Below are 13,301 nucleotides of genomic sequence, written 5' to 3' on the forward strand. Positions count from 1 at the left end.
CCCCTCAGTGGGTTGAACTGGATGAAAGGAACTCTAGGTTGTGATTTGGGGGAAAAGACATGAATACATGAGCACAAGGGGAACTACAAAAGGTGAAACAGTAAAAATCAAATTCTGTAAAAGTAAATGCAAATAAGGCAGGCCATAAATAGTGTTTAAAAATGAAAATTCAAACAGCATATCATTTCAATTTATTAACTAAAAAACTTCCAACATTGAAATAATTTTACCACCTATTCTAGAAATTCAAAAATGCTACCTAATGTGATGTTGCCTGATTATTTTCAAGTCACAAAGTTCCCCCAGAATTTCATCAGAAGGCAAAAACACACAAATGATCTTCAGCACAATCATAAATTACAGCATATTTGAATGATGTACGGCAATGCAATACTGAAGCACAGAATTTGCCTAGATTACTAATCATTGTGTAGAAAAATATGTAAAAAAAATCACTCAAATTTGGAGAGTAAAGGCATTCAAGAGTTTGAACAAAAGACAAATAACTTATCAGTTCAGACACTAATAAGCAATGTCAAGGAACAAAATACCCAAAGGGAAGGAGAAGGAAAAAAAACATACTAATGTTTTATCTGAAAATAAAAGCAAGTTGGAAACTGTTTACATTCTGCCAGGCCAGTTTCAAGGAAACAGCCACACTGATGTAGTATCTTTCAATCTATTTCCAGGAACAACCTGAGGATGAAGGTAACTACTTCCACCTAAAGAACAAAAATCTGTAGTGTAATTTTTTTTTGGGAAAAAAAGAATAGTGAAGATCGTGAGCGTCACTTTAATGAATACTTTTACATGTGTAAAAGAGTGGAAATCAAACAATGCCAGCTCAGGTACATGAACATGTAAGTCACAAACACACTAATTTTAGGTAAGTTCAAAGTTCTACAGTTGTAAGCATGTCATCTAGGTAAATAATGAAGTCTTCGAACATATCTTAAAGAATTAGTTTGAAGCAAAACATAAAAGTAACCCTTGCGCTTTAATAGTTGCTCTGTGTCTCTACAGCCATTTAATCTCTTGAAAGTCTGAGGCTGATTAGTTGAAAAAACATCAGCCTTAAGTTCTGAAAATCTTCATTTAACTACCACAATGCTTTCAAGGGGTCACCACATCTCATCCCTCTGAAAGCTACCAAAATAGCTTTTAAAACAGACAGGAAGTGAGAAAAGGATCATGTGTGCTTACAGTTACTATTTAATGGAGCCAGTTAACCAGTGTAGTAGCAGTACTTGCACATACCATTTCCTTGTGGTTTGGATAGAACGTTTGCTCAATTAACGGGAACTTCTCCGGACCCAGAGTTTTGTAGACAGACACCAGCTGGGCAAACTGTAAAACAAGGCAAAACAAAATCTCAGGAGACCAGTCACATTCTGCTGAAGGGTTCTTATACCATCACCCTGCTTTTGGTCTTCTGTGTTTCATAAGCTCAGCATAAGATACACAAACACCATCTAGTTTCTCTCCTCTCTCTTCTATACATCTTTTTAATCCACTCAAGCTACAACATCTTAAACAGAGGAAAAAAGAACAGTATCTCTAAGAGTTAATCCTCACACCTACATGAAATGAAATAAATCAGAATACTGCTTTTCAGACACCTCATATTCTGCATATTTTAAGATTATTTTGTGATGAAGTCATTATAATACTGCATTTCCTACCATCTTCAATTCAAAGATCAAATATATTTCACATTAATTTACCTTCTGGCACTTCAGTGACATTGAAAGGCAATTTTGCAAAATTGGAAAACAGATGAGAGCAATAACAAACTGCGTGTCATATACAAGTCAGATGAAGAGGAAAGAAGAGAATTTAAATTTCCTAGGCTCTAGCCATGTACCTTAGCCACACAGCCATTCTTCCACTGTCTCCAATCAACAGTGATGTTGGTAATTTAAACAGTTATGTCCTATTGGCTATTCTATTAACATTTTTTCTCTGAGCCCTTTCCTCAACACATATCCTCTCTACCTATAATGTAGACAGTAGCAAGAACATAAAAAGCCAAGCGATGTTTGAACACAAAACTGCAATCTTCTATTAAATAGAAACATATTTAAGGGCTGTTCTCTTCAGTGAGCAGATCAGCTCTTCTGCTCTAGCAGTTCAAAAACCAAAATCTCTCTTGAAATTACAGTTTAGCAAATGAGGTTTCCAGGGAGCAAGATGACTTTGGCAGTCAGAAGACCACTATTGTCTCAAGACTCCAAAGCTCTGGCTTGTACATGCCCATGATGTGTTTAGTTGTCATTATGCCAACATGAGACATAAACAAATTAGCACAACAGTTTGAATAGTGGGATTTGCTGGTTACAAACAGGAAAAAAGCAGAGAACAATACAAGTCTGTCTGTGATGCGGTATGATCAAATGCTCTGTTAATGCAATTGAGGGTGAAGGGATAGTAAAGACCATTTAAAGGGAAAAAAAATAATGATGAAAGCTTTGCACTGCCTATCCAGCTGGCATAGAAAATTTGTTTAATTTAGTGGTGTTTACTTAGGTTTGGTAAAACACATATTTAAATTTTGAAGGCCAGTGGAAAATACCTTAACGATGAATAGTTTTCACCAGAAGCCTAAAAAACTCTAGTTGGATGTGTGCTGTAGAAAACAGACCTCAAGGAAAGGAAATATTATCACAGCTACCAAAATAAGGTGGTTTGCAAATAGAATTCCTGACAACTTACCATTTATTCCTGTCCTTATCCAAGACCCAAATTTAAAATTCCATGATGAAATACTGCCTATCAAATACATTATTTTAGCCAAACCATTACGTTAAAACAAAGCATTTAGTAATAAATCTACCCTTATGAAAAATTCCTCTTTAAAAATTTATTCATAGGATATCCTGTGATTCTTTCCCGATTTTTTTTCCCCCATTTTTACTGGAAGATGGAGAAAAACAACTCTCTTTATGGAGATAAGGACATTCATTCAAGACATAAGAAAGCTGTACAAAAGCTGTATATATATACATTCCCCAGTAGTAGAGAAAAAGGGAAAAGAAAAAAAAAGTGATCACTATGTTGCCAAAAAAAGCTGCTGAGATGGGAGCGTTTTACTCCTGTATTCTCACATGAAAATTTACCCTTTTCCAAATAAATTAAATCTGTATCAGTGTTTGTGGGTCAAATTTCTGAAGTAAAATTGTTAAAGTTTCTAACAATTTTGGTATTCAGTATTCCTGAAAGCTTTCTTTGAACATACATTTCTTAAGAGCAGATGCTGAACAACAGTGGGAAGACCAGACTACGTTAATCAAACATTGCAAAACACAGACTTCTTTTTTTTAACCCCTTTCAGATCCCACCCTGAAAAGCATCCTGATGAAGGAAAACCATTTTTAGGCTGTGGCTTGTAAGTCTGGTCCTTCAAGGAAAACATGGCTGCCTTGTAATAGTAAGAAACATTCAAAAGCACAAACACTCAGTACCATTGGTACAAAAAGCAGGTCCCTGGAAGCCAGCAGTCTGAATGACAAACACTTGTAGGCCCCCTTCAGTGGGAAAAGAAGTGATTGTGTGGAAGGGTATATTTGACACATGCACTGGGTGGGAGTGAACTTAACCAAGATTTTTCATCATCCTTTGTTTTTTGTTACAATTTCTGTGTTTGTGTTTGTATTTGTTGGTACTGTTATGGTTTGTTTTTTTTTTACTACTACCTGAACAGTATCTGTGTCACTCTTTTTGTGCTCTTCATAGTGCTGGTTCTTTGCTGTGATTCAAATAACACACTTGGACTGTGAATGGAAAGATAAGTTACAGGGAACTTGCAGTAATTTTACAACACAAACTGAATTGTTCCCCAACCCTTTTGGGGTCCAGCCTCACACAAGAATATTGGTGCTGATCACCAAGTTGAGCTGCCCTTCCACACTAGTTTTTATTCAAGTCCTGCTGCTCAGCCCATTAGTAAGGGACTAAGAGAATTAAAAAATAGTTATAAGCATAAAGCATGGAAACAGATAAAGTGTTTGTCAGAAGAGAACTAGTCATACCATGAGGCCGAGATCAAGATGACTTTTGGAACTTCTTATTTTAGAACAAAAAGATAGAAAAGGAAACAAAATTTTATGAACTGAGTCACTGAAATAAAAACTCTTTCTTGGGTTCATTTGGCAGCAATAAGAATGTGCAGTTGATTCCACTGTTATGGGAACACTGAGTTCAGTGTCCTGTTCAAGGAAACATTTGTGCACCTGTTTACTTTAATGAGACCTGGGTGTGTGCTTAGGCACTTCTCAGGTGAATTTCAGTCTCACTACAATAAAGAGATTTTATTGTGTCATGGGGTTGCTCCCCTCGCCCAGTATGAAATCCTCCAGTTAAAATGTTTATTTTGAGAAAACAGTAAAACTTAATTCAATGAAGATTCACAGTAAGATGGGAAGAGTCAGCCCAACAATGCAAACAGTATTTTTGCAGATATAGCCCTCCTGTGTCACTGTTAAGGACCCTCGTAAGTTCGTGAAACTTTTTGCAGGTGCTCAGATGAAAAAAACATGAAGTTGTTTTCAGAAACAATGAATTATTTACTTTTGAGCAGTTCTGTACATAAACTGTTATTTTAAAACTGCCAAAATATCTTCGTAGAAAGGGAATGTCAGTGATAGGTATGGAAGTTTCTAGACTTTATTTAAATAGATTATTTTCAGTAGAAGTTAAGCAATTAGTAAAGATCTGCTTCTAATTTTTGCCTCTGGAAACATTCAGAGCAATGAAAGTCCATAATGGATGTCAAGAGGTCCCAGTTCTGCTCCTTAGTGCAGAGAAAAAAAGGGCAAAGTCACAACAGCTTCACACAAAAATTAAAGAATGCAGTGAAAAAAAAATCTGGAGCTACTTTTCCATTAAATTAGCCTCATAGCATTAGCTACTAGTCAAAGGAAAACACAGTCAATTTACATATAAGTACTTCATAGTTCAAAGATTTATGAATACAGTGCTGTAAAAGCTTGCCACATGAAAATGAAAACAAATCCACTGCACTGTGGCATAGTCATTATTTAAAGTTCTCTGCTGTTCTCAAGTCATTTCATGTGAACTTTCATAGTTTAGGAAAGCAGAATTAAGCAAATCCATGGCTGCTTTTTATTGCAGGAATGAAGTTACAATTTAATAATAATAATTACTATGTACTTTACTCCAATTTAGCACTCAAACTTGCTAGTAAGTTACTTTTAACCAAAAAACATAAAAGTTTCCACCTTCCTTCTGACAGTTTTGGGAATTTACTTCCAGCTCTTGCACTACAAATCCATCAATGTGTTTTAGCTTTAGCTGGCAGACTGAGCAAAGTCATCAGGGTCTTCACTGGCTGACAGAGAAGTAAAGTACAGTTTTTACGCTTAAAGTTCTGCTCAGATCAGGACTGAAAGAACAGCACATGTGGACTGTTTGTTCTCTGGCTGCCCTACAGAATACCCTTCAGTTGAATATGAGTCACGAAACTGGTTTATAAGAAAATATCTTCTCTTAGTGTAATTGCTTTCAAAGAGGCCAATAGAATTTATTGAGGGGACTGCCACACATTGTGATATGAACCTGTTCAGATATTGTAAGTCATACAATGACATCCAGTACCTAAAAAAGCAAATCTTCAATGCTTGAGGAAGAGCGGTACAAGCCCTTCATCTCCATTCCTGAAATGAAGACGCTGCTTTTGCTACCACGGCTTCCTGAAGTGTAAGAGTAGAAAAAGGATACTGAACAGCATGAGTGGGTGGGATCCACATACTCCCATATTTTAGCTGCTCACTGTCCTCAGTATTCCTTATCACGTAGATCAATCTTGCTAGAGTGGTTGAAAATACAATTTATTTGATGAGAAACTCATTTTATCTCATTAAGACAAAATAACACTGAAGGTTGACTTATGAAAGTATGTTTACAGTAAACAGATTTTGGAAAAGACTTTTCTTCTTATGGACATTCATTTTATCTGTTATTCATTCTCTAGAAAATACTATGACACAATATTGAAACTTATCTATGTGCCTGTGTCTGCCTGCTGGCACAGCTTCAATAATTTCTGTCAACAGGAAGCTGGAATGAACAGAGCTCATTTCTTTTATATGCTTCTCCCTGCAGAGTGCCTGTAACTTTCATGCCAGTGCCCCAATCTGCAGTTCAGAATATGAAAATATACCATGAAGAATGAGAAAGCACAGAAGTGCAACTTCTTATAGCAACAAAAGAAGGAGAAAAGTCCGGGGAAAATACTGTGATACTGTCAGAAAGCAAAAAGGGCAGACAAAAACAACCTTCCAGAACAGGAAGTTAAACAGAGAAAGTGTTCAATAAGAGAAAGATGAAGATAAATAAGGAGAAAAATGTGCAAAAACAACATGAAGTAAAATTCAACACATGAAGTCATGGAGTTACGTAAGTTTGGCAAAAGGAGCAAGATGGAAAAAATTTCAAACTTGCTCAAAGCTCACTTGAGTGCCCACTCATGAACTGTAGGAAAAGGCACAAAGAGTAACTGATATTTATAATACAATGAAGTCTGATAAAAGGAAAAGCTATAATCAGACTCAGAATGAGGGCAGAAGAGCAGGGAAATCACTTTTGGCATAACAGAGTATATTATTACATTTCTTTAATAGCAATAAATTCCTACAGTGAAGTAAAGTCACAGTGATCTGTACATGGGCTTACATCTGGAACACTGCATAATAAAATGCCAGAATCTTTCAGGTGTCCTCAAAATACAGATAAGCCTGTTTTCAGGATCGTAATTCCACTCTTCCAGCTGTTGGCCAGAAAAGAATTCCTATTTTTCTCCCTTTATTACCCACACTGCTGAATAGGAGAATGATGTAGCACTTTGTCACTATGCCAACAGTTTCCTTCACTAGAGGCTGAGCCTGCTCAGCATCCAGACTTCCCATCCGTGCAGCGACAGACACCCTTCACAAGTTGTTATGTCTATGCAGCAGCATCAAGAGGGAAAAAAAAAACAACAGGACTTGCTGGTTACTTATAGCAAGTAGGATTCTTTAAAGCTTCATTAGGTCTTGGCAACTGAACACATCTATAAAAGGAAATGATAGTACCATCCATAATCATCTTTTACAGCATCATATTTTAACTTGTTCCTGCTAATTATTTCTCTATGAATGAAAAAATGATTCAAGTCTACCTCCATCGCTACAAAATATGCAATGAGAAGCAGAATAGGCTTCTACACTAAAACTGTATCAGTGATTCTCCAATGTGCCTCACTACTCCAGGTGTAACTGTAAAAAGGTCAGCTCCTAACCAATGTGCCCAAGATTATGAAAAGAGCTTTCAAATGATGAAACTAATAGCCTTAGGTTTCCTCGCTGAAGCATAGCCCCAAAAATTTTGCAGGCATGAGGAAAACACTGGCTAAAAGTCTTTAAATTATGTTCAAAACCACAAATATGAAAAATATTCTCAGCTCGCTTTTCACACACAAATTGTGAATAAATACTTTCCTCACTTGAGGAAGGATGTTAGTAGTGGATAGGCTTTCCATTAGTTTCCTCACTTCTTTCAGTATTTATACCACAAATATTTTTCTCAATCTCCACACTGCCTACGCTGTCATATTTGGGGAAAAAAAGGATGGTTTAAATACCTTAGCTTGCTTTTTATTCCTCTCACAAATATTTCACTGCTCTGTGACTTTACGGTTGGTCACTCAGTGTTCACGAGCAAGAACTAAATAAGCAAACAGAAATAAGTTCCTCAGTTTGCACCAAGAGAACTTTTCAGTACATCACTTACCACCCACGGTTTGTCACAGAAGTTATAGATTGATTCCAAAGAATTGACGCTGGGGATGCCCGCGTACTGCAGTCCAATGATCAAGTTTCTGAAATCTTCATTTTCTGCCATACTGAAGGAATGTTGCCGAACAAGAACAAAATCAGGTCTGAATGACCTAGGAAGGAAGAGATATGTTGGTACTAATCAATGGTAGAATTGTTTTTGAAGATATCCGCATCTAGACAATATTACAGCTCTACCGAGAGACAAGTTACTGTGTTTTTTCAGGTGTTGTTTTTTTTGTTTTTGTCTTTTTGTTTTTTGCCCCTGAAAGATAAATCACTTACATAAACTCTGAATATGTTCTCAGGATTCTTTTATGTCATTGCTCAAGAACTGATAAATGAAGCAGGCAAATGCCTCTGCCAGCAGCCACTGTGTTGTGGGAAATGGATCTGTGCCCAGGTGGAAGCTGTTCATGAGTGGTATCCTCCAAGGGTGCGTCTTGGGACCAGTATTCTTCAACATTTTAATCAGTGACAGACAGTGGGATTGAGTGTACCCTTAGCAAGTTTGCTGATGGCACCAAGCTGAGTGGTGCAGTTGATGCAGTAGAAGGAAGGGATACCATCCAGAGGGGCCTGCACAGACTTAAAAAGTAGACCTATGCAAAACTAACAAGATTCAGCAGGGCAAAGGGGCAAAGGTGCTGCACCTTGGTTGGGGCAATCCCAGATATTTGTATCTTGGAGAAAGAACCTTGTGAGAGCAGCCCGGCCAAGGAGTTGTGGCCAGAAGGGCAAGGATGGTAACTGCCAGCTCAGCCCCTGTGAAGTCCCATCTTGCCCTGAGCAGCCTGGTCTAGTGGTTGGCAACAGCACAACAGAATGGATAATCTTTAAGATACCTTCTGCCCTGAGATATTCTGTGATTCAATGAATAGAAAACACGCAACGCTAGAAACAACTATTACTCATCTGGCATGTACTAAACCACCAAGACTGCCATAAATCTGACAGAAATGTAATATTCAAATTGATAACTGATTCCCAAACATGTATTTATACCAGACTTAATTCCCTTTTGTATTGGCAAAATTTTGGTAGTGGGAAGCTGCATGGGTGGCCTCTGTGAGAAAAACATCAGCAGCTGAAGTCAGGTAAGAACCAGCTGCAGACAGCTCAAAGGTGACCTGCTCCATTTCCCATGTGATTTAAATGTTGAGAGATGAGTTCTTCTCTCAGGATCTACTCCACTGTCACGCTTAGTGATCAAGTTGTGTTGTATTTGTCAAAATCCCCACCACATATAAAATTACTTAGTACATCTAACACGAGTAAATTATGCCACTTATTGCTTTCTGCTGTTATCTTATTTTGTTTTTCTTACCTGACAACTTTAGTGCCATTTCGAAATACTTGGATATCTACTGCATAATTGCCATCAGCATGGGCTATCAAGTTGATTTCAGAAAATTCTGCCTATGAAAAGAGGATTCACATTAGCTGATTTGTATTATTTTATTTTCCCAAAACCCTTTGTGTATCTGAACTGCTAACAGTATATACTTGGAACACAATGAGCACTGAAAGAATATTAAACCAACAGTGTGGGTCACAGTATGGGTAATGGCGCAACACACTTGGATAAAATGTAATAGAAAGAAAAAATGTAGAAAGCTGTATAAAGAAGGGCTGTGATGCAGTAGGGATTATATGTTTGATTGGTATGGGGCACAATGCTAATTGTAGCCCAACGCACTACGTGTTCTTTGATTTTTCTCCCATTCCCTTCATTTGCTTTTACTTCTTTCTTTTTTGTGCTTTTACACTTTTTTCAAAAATACATTGTGCTACCAAACAATTCACTTGCAAAACTCACAGGTAAATAATTTTCTCATGCAGGAAATGTGGCATTTGAAAGGAACCAAATCCATACTTTAAATCTACAGTTATTTGAAATAAGTGAACAGGATGCTTTTCCATTTATCCAGTCTTTCATCAGCTTAGACTCTCAAAGCACTTTACAATACCATTACCCAGCAGAATAATTGAAATGCGGCCAAGTGTCTCCTGGAGGATAAACAAAAGTGTCTGTGCTATCCCAGACACTAATCAAGGATAGAGACTGTCAGAATTCTCATTAGTCTGCTCTTGAAAAATTGTATAATTAAAGGTTTTTGAGTGAAATCTGGGTAAGACTTCAGGAGTTTAGCAGTCAGTTAAAGCAGGTATTGACTCCTCTGGCCACTGTCCCAACTCAGTGGCTTAAAGCACATTCTTGACTTCAAGCACAGATGTCTCACCATTAAATTCCACATGCTCACATACTTCCTTGAATCATTATAATGATTTTCTAAACACAAGGGGAACATATATGATTACTGTGAAAACAATGCAAAAGGTGAGAGACTGACGTATTTGTATATTGCAAAATCATTTTATTTTTTTTTAATCTGAGATTGACAAATAATCTCTCCCATTCATTGATAATATTATACGATTAAAAAGATCCGTAGTATAGGTTTTGTACTCTAAAAGCTTAGCACTTGACAGAAAATATTGTAGATTATATGTTGAATGCTGTAAGCAGAACAAAAATAAGGTAACGCTATTTGGTAACAAGAAAAGAACACTAAAGTTAGTAATATTTGTACACAATTTAAGGTGTTATATATTACAAAGTGATTAAGAGGGTTCAGAAACCTTCACATTCACACTGATTTAAGGTAGACCTGGTCCTGAGAGAGATCACATGAGGGAAATTCCAATCACACAGAGCTCCTGTTAATAGTAAAGAATACACATGATATCACCTGCGTCTGGTATTTGTGAATAGTATCTGGAGACAAAATAGCATTTATATTTTCCCCTCTATTCACCAATATGGTTGAATATCCCTGCAAAGCTGTTCCAAACCAAGAATTATAATTAGTGTGATAAAGAAGAGCCAAGCTAGATGTGACAGTATTAAAGTGAATTTAGGTGAGCTGGGTCCACATTAACATTTTGACTTGAGAGTTTTGGCTAAAGTACAAAGGACTACAGGTACACATATATATGTCTGTAGGTTGCTCCAAAAGTAATGCCTCCTAGTAATTTCCATGGAAACCACAATGAATACGAAGAGCACAATAACACTGTTTTATAGAGCCAATTCTCAGGTATAAAGTAATATTTTCCATCATAGCCACCACCATTAGCTCTACTTTTTTTTTTTTGACAGCGATGAGCAAAAGTCTGCATGCCACACTCATAACAAGCTGCACCAGCGGAGGTGGCTCACTGTTGCTATTTGCCACTGACAAAGCAAAACACCCACAGGCTCACTCTGCTCACATCTGCTGTTTGATCTCCATAAACTTTCAGCAAGCACTGATGAATGTCAGTGGGTGCTATTTTTTCCCCACACAGAGAAATTCTATTACATCCTTTTTCTTCATACACGTTTCTATGTTATACATCATTTTGTTAGACTTCCTCCCTTCTGTCATCTGCCACATAGCAACAAAATGTAATGGAATACTGATGGAAAGGTTCAGTTTCTACTACCACATCACCAACATTCACCTCTGATGTTGTGGGCCAACATAATAAAATAGGAGGCATTACTTTTGGAGCAGCCTTTATACGTGTGTATATATAGTGTGCATGCTATATATACACACTACATAGATTTGTATATCTATGCAAACAAAAAACCCAATCTGAATGGTTGAGTCATTTAATTACCTGTTCAACCTTGATGTCATATTCTCCAAGGACCTTTTTTCCTCGAAAAGCCTTGGCCCTGCAGGAAAAGGGGGAGATAAAAATCAACGATATATATCTGCAATGAGTAATACATAAAGATTCATTTATTTACTTTATGAAAAAATTATTTTACATATTATCTAATACCCCATCTCATACTGTTTTGTGATTCTCCTTAAGATCACCCAATGTGATTTTCAACATTGAAGTGTCATTGTAATTAATCTGAAAGAGAGATTATGAGCTGTTATGAACTGCAGTTGTTGTTATAAAACACAATGGTCCAATCTCTCATGCCTAAGAAGCAGTCAGCTTTCTAGCCTTTTGCAAGTTTTATCTCTAACCTAGCAATTACATGCTTTGGAATAAATAAGAATGAAAATAAACAAACAAAATAACTCGCTGAAAAAGTACTCTGTAGTTAAGTAAAAGGATACAGTATCCCTTTATCTTCTTCATTCAGGCCAATGCTTAAAGTACTTTTACATGTAAAAGTAACGAAAATGTCTGCCACAAAAAAGAAAAATAAAACAGAACACAGAGTTTCAACAAAACGTTACTTTATTCATTTTCAACACTGGACAAAATGCTATTTGTTATGTTAAACTAAAATTATCTCATCAAGTGGAAGTAATGTAAACAATGTAATAAAACAACTCACTATTGCTTTTGGAAAATCCTTTTCCCAAGGAGACCCACCATTGGAAGAATCAAATATCATGACGGTCAATGGCAAATGCTGCCCTTGGCAACATGTTTCTTAAACATCTCCAATTTTTTTGGATAACTGATGATAATAAGCAAAGAAACTGCTTGTGCTGTAATGTGTGTAACTAAAATATTATTCAGTAATGAGTTCTGTATGAGTATGAATATGCTATTAGTAAGAAGATAATAATGGAAGTATACTTTTATTTATAATGCATACAATAAATAGATTATTGGACGTCATATAAAATTAAAGTGGAATTCTGTTGGCTACATAACTCAGTGAATTTATAGTGTAGCTGCCCTTTTAACACTGTAAAACAATCTTAAAGTAACACTGTTTCTTCAGAGATGAATGGTAACTTGACCGTAGACACAGTAAGCCAATTGGAGCCCGTACCTTAAGAAATGTCAGCAGCTGATTACTTCTTCATGACAGGAAATAGAACTAAGAAACCACAAAGAACCAAAGAGAGGCTCCACTGTTCCTCAGCATTAAATTCATTGCATTTATTAGAATGTGCTCCACACATTAGTTAAGGTGAAATGCTACCCCCTTAAATTTACTTTTTCTATTTCTGCATCATTTAGAGATGATGCAACCTTTAAACAACTATGCTTTGGCACGATTCATGTTTCAACAAATGACTTCAGCTTTGAAAATAAACAGCATAGTAAGTACTGAAATTATGTCATCTAAGGCTTGAAAACAAGCATGACTAACATTACAAGAACTTTAATTTCAAATTAGCATCAACCAACATTAGCTATATAAAAAATGTGTAATATTCAGTATTCTCCAAATGTTGATCCACAAACAGCAAGACTTTATCCATATCTCTTTTTAAAAAAAGAGCTTACAATGCAAAGAATAAGACACACGCTGGAGCATATGCAAAGAAACAAAGCAGGTGAATGGTCTGGAGCATGAGAATTGTGGGAAGTGTCTGAGGGAACTGGGATTGTTCAGTATGAAGAAGAGGAGGCTCAGGAGAGACAATATGGTGCTCTGCAGCTACCTGAAAGGAGGTGTCAGTGAGGTGCGAGTCTGTCTCTTCTCCCAGGTAACAGTGG

The 13,301-nt window shown here is 36.6% G+C and overlaps 1 protein-coding gene across 1 annotated transcript in view; it reads right to left on the bottom strand.

Moving 5' to 3' along the window:
• SYN2 (synapsin II) overlaps window positions 1-13,301 on the bottom strand; it is a 106,181-nt gene that overhangs the window by 57,463 nt on the left and 35,417 nt on the right. The window contains exons 2-5 of the mRNA XM_072347762.1: window positions 11,499-11,556; window positions 9,157-9,248; window positions 7,786-7,942; window positions 1,258-1,347 (exon numbers count right to left, since the gene is read on the bottom strand). Coding sequence (XP_072203863.1) covers window positions 1,258-1,347; window positions 7,786-7,942; window positions 9,157-9,248; window positions 11,499-11,556 — 397 coding nt within the window. The remainder of the gene's footprint in view (window positions 1-1,257; window positions 1,348-7,785; window positions 7,943-9,156; window positions 9,249-11,498; window positions 11,557-13,301) is intronic.

This window comes from Excalfactoria chinensis, chromosome 12 (assembly GCF_039878825.1).
Source record: "Excalfactoria chinensis isolate bCotChi1 chromosome 12, bCotChi1.hap2, whole genome shotgun sequence".
Taxonomy (NCBI): Eukaryota; Metazoa; Chordata; class Aves; order Galliformes; family Phasianidae; genus Excalfactoria; species Excalfactoria chinensis.